Source organism: Panulirus ornatus, chromosome 66 (genome assembly GCF_036320965.1).
Source record: "Panulirus ornatus isolate Po-2019 chromosome 66, ASM3632096v1, whole genome shotgun sequence".
Taxonomy (NCBI): Eukaryota; Metazoa; Arthropoda; class Malacostraca; order Decapoda; family Palinuridae; genus Panulirus; species Panulirus ornatus.
In genome coordinates this window covers 17530778-17538277 of record NC_092289.1, presented here as the reverse complement: position 1 = coordinate 17538277, position 7500 = coordinate 17530778, and the positions used below count along the sequence as shown (strand labels likewise).

The following is a 7500-nucleotide window of genomic DNA, read 5'->3' as shown; positions in this document are numbered from 1 at the left end:
GTGGCGACGGGAATGGATGAAGGCAGCAAGTATGGACATGTACATGTGTGTGTGTGTGTGTATATATATATATATATATATATATATATATATATATATATATGTCTGTGTATGTATACGTTGAATTGTATATGTATGTATATGTGCGTGTGTGGGCGTTTATGTATATACATGTGTATGTGGGCGGGTTGGGCCATTCTTTCGTCTGTTTCCTTGCGCTACCTCGCTAACGCGGGAGAGAGAGAGAGAGAGAGAGAGAGAGAGAGAGAGAGAGAGAGAGAGAGAGAGAGAGAGAGAGAGGAGTATAATACCCCACCTTCTCTGATCCATACTGTACAGCACAACTTCATCTCCCTCACCTCGCATGTGAACCTTCATTCTCTCTCTCTCTCTCTCTCTCTCTCTCTCTCTCTCTCTCTCTCTCTCTCTCTCTCTCTCTCTCTCTCTTCCACTCCCTCTCTCTTTCCTCTCCCTTTCCCTCTTTACCCCCCTCAGTTCTCCCCCTTTCCCTCCCTCCTTTCTCTTCCCCTTACACTCCCACACTCTCCCACCTCCTCCCACACTCTCCCACCTCCTCCCACACTCTCCCACTTCCTCCCACACTCTCCCACCTCCTCCCACGCTCTCCCACTTCCTCCCACACTCTCCCACCTCCTCCCACACTCTCCCACCTTACCAGAGAGAGGGAGAGAGAGGGAGAGAGGCACATGGCCGCCTCTCGCAAGGTAATCACCATCGTTCACCTTCGATGTTTTCCCTCGATTTTACAACCAATTCCTTCCCCTCCCCCTCCTTCCCCTCTCCCCTTCCCCTCCCCCTCCTCTCCCCTCAGAGGACAGGCGGAGACCGGTGATGGTGTTATTATTATTATTATTATTACTATTATTATTATTACTATTATTATTATTACTATTATTATTATTATTATTATTATTATCATTATTATTATTATTATTATTATTATTATTATTATTATTATTATTACATTATTATTACTATCATTATTATTATTATTATTATTATTATTATTATTATTATTATTATTTTTATTATTATTATTATTAAACAAATAATGATAATAATAATAATAATCTTTATCCAATATAACTTTATGTAACCATTCATAAGTATAGAATATATACATTAGATAAATTCTGCTTGTAAATTTCAAATATAAATTAGTCCATTATCTTCGTTAGGTTTAGGTCCAAAAAATAGATTTCTTCCCATTAGAATCGACTTGTATTTGGCCATTTTTAGCCGTTGTCAGTGTCAACAGACAACAGAGAGCCAACGGTAAAGAAGCAACAGGTGAATTTTACGTCTTCCCCGTTAAGCAGGGGGCCAACGGTAGTCTAGTTAATTAATTAAACATGTTGATTAAACATTCAGGTATGGGGTCAGGTCATCTGGGTTTAAGAAAATAAAAAACGCTGCAGTTACGTTTTCTGTTAATTATGTACCGTTTTTCAGATAAGTTTTCTGTTGATTATGTACCGCTTTTGAAATACGTTTTCTGTTGATTCTGTACCGTTTTTTAGAGACTTTTCTGTTAATTGTGTACCTTTTTCAGATACGTTTTCTGTTAATTATGTACCGTTTTTCTGAGACGTTTTCTGTTAATTATGTACCGTTTTTCAGAGACCTTTTCTGTTCATTATGTACCACTTTTCAGTAACTTGTAGTAATGATAAGAAAATAAAAGAATATTATTAAATAATCTTGTGCCAGTACGGTCTTTTCATATTGTACAGTTTAATACCTTTATGGAATTAATTGGAAATGGGTAATTACTTTTTTTTTGTAACAACAGAACGAGCCATAATTACGAGAGACTTTAGGTTTCCAATATATATGTGTCGTGTCGTAATTATCTATGAACTTAAACCCATAATGTGTGAGCCAGTTAAGGTAAATAAATATATATATATATATATATATATATATATATATATATATATATATATATATATATAGATAGATAGATAGATAGATAGATAGATATTCCTATGAGTCCACGGGGAATATATATATATATATATATATATATATATATATATATATATATATATATATAGAGAGAGAGAGAGAGAGAGAGAGAGAGAGAGAGAGGTTATCGCTCAGTTATATGATAGACGTAATTTATCATCTTGATGTCCAGTAATTTATCAAAGTCATTATCTTATTCTGAGAGTGTTTTCGTTGTATCGGTAACCACAGCATCTTTAAACGAGGTCGTTCACGCAAGTATAGTCGTGCTTTAGGGTCATATACCGTCGTGCTCAATGATCGTATACCGTCGTGCTCAAGGGGTCGTATACCGTCGTGCTCAAGGGGTCGTATACCGTCGTGCTCAAGGTGTCGTATAGTCGTGCTCAAGGGGTCGTATACCGTCGTGCTCAAGGTGTCGTATAGTCGTGCTCAAGGGTCGTATACCGTCGTGCTCAAGGGGTCGTATAGTCGTGCTCAAGGGGTCGTATACCGTCGTGCTTAAGGGTCGTATACCGTCGTGCTTAAGGGTCGTATACCATCGTGCTCAAGGGGTCGTATAGTCGTGCTCAAGGGGTCGTATACCGTCGAACTCAAGGGTCGTATACCGTCGTGCTCAAGGATCGTATACCGTCGTGCTCAAGGGGTCGTATACCGTCGAACTCAAGGGTCGTATACCGTCGTGCTCAAGGGGTCATATACCGTCGTGCTCAAGGGTCGTATACCGTCGTGCTCAAGGGTCGTATACCGTCGTGCTCAAGGGTCGTATACCGTCGTGCTCAAGGATCGTATACCGTCGTGCTCAAGGGGTCGTATACCGTCGAACTCAAGGGTCGTATACCGTCGTGCTCAAGGGTCGTATACCGTCGAACTCAAGGGTCGTATACCGTCGTGCTCAAGGGGTCGTATAGTCGTGCTCAAGGGGTCGTATACCGTTGAACTCAAGGGTCGTATACCGTCGTGCTCAAGGGTCGTATACCCGTGCTTAAGGGTCGTATACCGTCGTGCTCAAGGGTCGTATAGTCGTGCTCAAGGGGTCGTATAGTCGTGCTCAAGGGGTCGTATACCGTCGTACTCAAGGGTCGTATACCGTCGTGCTCAAGGGTTCGTATACCGTCGTGCTCAAGGGGTCGTATAGTCGTGCTCAAGGGGTCGTATAGTCGTGCTCAAGGGGTCGTATACCGTCGAACTCAAGGGTCGTATACCGTCGTGCTCAAGGATCGTATACCGTCGTGCTCAAGGGGTCGTATACCGTCGAACTCAAGGGTCGTATACCGTCGTGCTCAAGGGGTCGTATACCGTCGTGCTCAAGGATCGTATACCGTCGTGCTCAAGGGGTCGTATACCGTCGAACTCAAGGGTCGTATACCGTCGTGCTCAAGGGTCGTATACCGTCGAACTCAAGGGTCGTATACCGTCGTGCTCAAGGGGTCGTATAGTCGTGCTCAAGGGGTCGTATACCGTTGAACTCAAGGGTCGTATACCGTCGTGCTCAAGGGTCGTATACCGTCGTGCTCAAGGATCGTATAGTCGTGCTCAAGGGGTCGTATACCGTCGAACTCAAGGGTCGTATACCGTCGTGCTCAAGGGGTCGTATACCGTCGTGCTCAAGGATCGTATAGTCGTGCTCAAGGGGTCGTATAGTCGTGCTCAAGGGGTCGTATACCGTTGAACTCAAGGGTCGTATACCGTCGTGCTCAAGGGGTCGTATAGTCGTGCTCAAGGGGTCGTATAGTCGTGCTCAAGGGGTCGTATAGTCGTGCTCAAGGGGTCGTATAGTCGTGCTCAAGGGGTCGTATACCGTCGTACTGTACGGGTTCGTGTTCGTAAAGGCCTTTCGTGATAGCAAGTTTTCTTAACCCAGTTCCGCCCACCCCGTCCGTGCACGAACTAATGGTCGTGGCGCAATGGTTACGGGATCCACCCCATCATTCGTGAGGTCCCGGGATCGAAGCCGACCCCGGGATAACATTTTATGCAACACCTGGGCATGGTAGGAGAAGAAGGAGGGCGGCCATCTTCAATGTATGTTCGCGAAAAAGATCTTTGCAGTGGGGGAGAATATCGTCGCACCTGCACCAGGTGGGTTGGGGGAGGAGGAGGAGGAGGGAGGGGGGCAGTGGTGTGGGTGGGGATTTGGGGGGGCGTGACAGTGGGGTAGGCGTGGGTGGGGGTATAGAGGGCGTGGCAGTGGGGTAGGCGTGGGTTGGGGGTATAGGGGGCGTGGCAGTGGGGTAGGCGTGGCGTTGGGGGTATGGAAGGGCGTGAGAATGGGGTAGGCGCGGGTGGGGGGGTATGAGAGGGGGGCGTGACAGTGGGGCAGGCGTGGGTGGGGGTATGTTGGACGTGACAGTGGCGTGGGCGTGGGGTATGGGGGGGCGTGACAGTGGTGTAGGCGTGGGCCTGGGGTATGGGGGGAGGGCATGAAAATAGTGTGGGCGTGCGTGAAAATGGTGTGGGCGTGGGGTATATGGGGGGCGCGGCGTGACAGTGGTGTAGGCGTGGGCGTAGGGTATAGGCGCGGGGGGCGTGACATTGGTGTAGGCGTGGGCGTAGGGTATAGGCGGGGCGGGGGGCGTGACATTGGTGTAGGCGTGGGCGGAGGGTATAGGCGGGGCGTGACATTGGTGTAGGCGTGGGCGTAGGGTATAGGCGGCGCGGCGTGTGACAGTGGTGTAGGCGTGTAGGTCGTAGTATATAGGACGGAGAGGACCTTACCGTCTTATCCCCGAGTCTCAGGACGTGACAGGTGAGGGCGGCCGTGTCCCCGGCGTGGACAGTGACAGTGGCGTTGTGCCGTCCTAGGAAGGTGGGTAGAAGGGCCGCGTCCATTGTAGTGGATGGGGGAGTCTCCGTCGTGGCCGGGGGCCCCTGGATGCTGGGGGCGAACCCCCCCGCCGCGCACACTGTAAACAAGAGGTAAACAACTGTAAACAAGAGGTAAACAACTGTAAACAAGAGGTAAACAACTGTAAACAAGAGGTAAACAACTGTAAACAAGAGGTAAACAACTGTAAACAAGAGGTAAACAAGAGAGAGGAGGGGGGCATGAGGAAGACGAGAGTGGTCAACAGGAGGCAAACAACTCGTAGCAAACAACCCGTAGCAAACAACCCTTTCCCTGGGATAGATAGAGAGATAGGTCGATAGATAGGCAGACAGATAGACAGATGGACAGACAGGTGATAGATAGATTGATAGATTATATAGATAGAGGATAGATTATAGGCTGTAGATTAAGATTATATAGATAGAGGATAGATTATAGGTGATAGATGGAGATTATATAGATAGAGGATAGATTATAGGTAATAGATGGAGATTATATAGATAGAGGATAGATTATAGGCTATAGATTGAGATTATATAGATTGAGGATAGATTATAGATGATAGATTGATAGATAATGGATTGATAGATTATAGGTCGATGATAGATTGATAGATAATAGCTAGAAGATAGATTGATAGATCATACATACATGGATAGATAGGTATAGACGAATAGATATTTAGATAGATAGATGCTATCATTACAAGTTATAATAAAAGATTTCTTCGTCTGGCTACTTAGACAGAGTTATATATATATATATATATATATATATATATATATATATATATATATATATATATATATATATATATATATACAGAAATACTATACACATCGCGTCCTGAATCCCTCCCTCGTGAAGTACATTAGTACATTACATTCGTTTCTTTTCCTTAATGTATACACATCACTCTCTCTCTCTCTCTCTCTCTCTCTCTCTCTCTCTCTCTCTCTCTCTCTCTCTCTCTCTCTCTCTCTCTCTCTCTCTCTCTCTCTCTCTCATCTACATCCTCCCCTTATCTACTTCGGATATCTATTTTTGTGAACGCTCCCTTCGAGAGAGAGAGAGAGAGAGAGAGAGAGAGAGAGAGAGAGAGAGAGAGAGAGAGAGAGAGAGAGAGAGAGAAACCCCCACTTTCCTGCCCTGTACACTGGTGTACACAATGTACACACGAGGTCACCTCAGCTGGTGTACACAATGTACACACAAGGTCACCTTAGTACTTGTGTACAGAATGTACAGACGATGGGAAAGAAAGCAAGGGAGATGGATTGTTATGGTAGTGATAGAAATGAAAGAAAACAAGAGAAAGAAGAAGAAGATGGTGTTAAGGAGAAGAAAACAATGAATGAAGTAGAGGAAGAGAGTGGTGATAGAACAGTGAATGAAGTAGAGGAGAGAGAGTAGTGATAAAACAGTGAATGAAGTAGAGGAGAGAGAGTGGTGATAGAACGAAGGAAGAAGTAAGAAAAGAAAGAAATTGGTTTGGAAGGAAGTCTCTCACTGTGAACAAAATGCAAGCTATAAATTAGATCAAGTGATTCCCTTTCTTATTCTTACCTGGGAGGCGCATGGCGCTACATTACAACCCCATACCACCCAACCCCCAACCCCCCACAACCCCTTCCCCAAGACGTGGGGAGGCGCATGGCCCTACATTACAACCCCACCCTTCCCCCATCACCCCAATCCCCATCCCTTTCCAAGACATGAGGGTGAAGGGGTTTCACTCGCTGAGGTTGTGTGAGGTTACAAGCTTGTGCTGGGGTTGGATGCTCGACCCTCCAGCAAGGGGAGGAGGTTGTGGCTTAGAGGTGTCACAGTGGGTTGCCAACCCCAGGCGTTTGTGGCTCTGCGAACCTCAGAAAACCCCAGCATTACGTCCTCAAGGAAAGGATACTGGAAGGGTTGTGACTCTATCAACCCCAGCTTTTAAGTCTTCAAGGCAGGGGTTTTGGGAAGGTTCTGGCCCAGCCAACCCCATATCAACCCCAGCTTTTAAATCTTCAAGGTTCTGGCCCAGCCAAACCCCAGCTTTTAAGTCTTCAAGGTTCTGGCCCAGCCAAACCCCAGCTTTTAAGTCTTCAAGGTTCTGGCCCAACCAAACCCCAGCTTTTAAGTCTTCAAGGTTCTGGCCCAGCCAAACCCCAGCTTTTAAGTCTTCAAGGTTCTGGCCCAGCCAAACCCCAGCTTTTAAGTCTTCAAGGTTCTGGCCCAACCAAACCCCATCTTTTAAGTCTTCAAGGTTCTGGCCCAGCCAAACCCCAGCTTTTAAGTCTTCAAGGTTCTGGCCCAGCCAAACCCCAGCTTTTAAGTCTTCAAGGTTCTGGCCCAGCCAAACCCCAGCTTTTAAGTCTTCAAGGTTCTGGCCCAGCCAAACCCCAGCTTTTAAGTCTTCAAGGTTCTGGCCCAGCCAAACCCCAGCTTTTAAGTCTTCAAGGTTCTGGCCCAGCCAAACCCCAGCTTTTAAGTCTTCAAGGTTCTGGCCCAGCCAAACCCCAGCTTTTAAGTCTTCAAGGTTCTGGCCCAGCCAAACCCCAGCTTTTAAGTCTTCAAGGTTCTGGCCCAGCCAAACCCCAGCTTTTAAGTCTTCAAGGTTCTGGCCCAGCCAAACCCCAGCTTTTAAGTCTTCAAGGTTCTGGCCCAGCCAAACCCCAGCTTTTAAGTCCTCATAG

At 46.3% G+C, this 7500-nt stretch overlaps 1 protein-coding gene across 4 annotated transcripts in view; it reads right to left on the bottom strand.

Moving 5' to 3' along the window:
* LOC139746730 (zwei Ig domain protein zig-8-like) overlaps positions 1-7500 on the bottom strand; it is a 52826-nt gene that overhangs the window by 15823 nt on the left and 29503 nt on the right. For all 4 annotated transcript variants that reach the window (XM_071658217.1, XM_071658215.1, XM_071658216.1 and 1 more), the window contains one exon: positions 4708-4895. In XM_071658217.1, coding sequence (XP_071514318.1) covers positions 4708-4895 — 188 coding nt within the window. The remainder of the gene's footprint in view (positions 1-4707; positions 4896-7500) is intronic.